Below are 203 nucleotides of genomic sequence, written 5' to 3'. Positions count from 1 at the left end.
GGGCCAGGCAGCGTTACCGCCGGCAGGAAAACAAACTCGAGGTGCCTTTTTACCGTTGTCTTGCGTGAGCAGCCTGCGTGCTTCCAGGTCAAACTCCTCCTTACTGATCTTCTGCTTGAACCAGAGCTTCAGGTTGGCCCAGTACCTAGGGAGGAGCGGGAAGGTGGGGACACCGAACGAAGAGCGCTGAGGCACAACGCGGC

General features: G+C 59.1%; 1 protein-coding gene across 1 annotated transcript in view; it reads right to left on the bottom strand.

Moving 5' to 3' along the window:
- TADA1 (transcriptional adaptor 1) overlaps positions 1 to 145 on the bottom strand; it is a gene marked incomplete at its 5' end in the record, with an annotated part of 14545 nt that extends 14400 nt beyond the window's left edge. The window contains one exon of the mRNA XM_010132446.1: positions 54 to 145. Coding sequence (XP_010130748.1) covers positions 54 to 145 — 92 coding nt within the window. The remainder of the gene's footprint in view (positions 1 to 53) is intronic.
- Positions 146 to 203: the final 58 nt, after the last annotated feature.

Source organism: Buceros rhinoceros, unplaced genomic scaffold (genome assembly GCF_000710305.1).
Source record: "Buceros rhinoceros silvestris isolate BGI_N320 unplaced genomic scaffold, ASM71030v1 scaffold9700, whole genome shotgun sequence".
Taxonomy (NCBI): domain Eukaryota; kingdom Metazoa; phylum Chordata; class Aves; order Bucerotiformes; family Bucerotidae; genus Buceros; species Buceros rhinoceros.
This window is presented reverse-complemented; position numbering and strand designations above follow the sequence as displayed.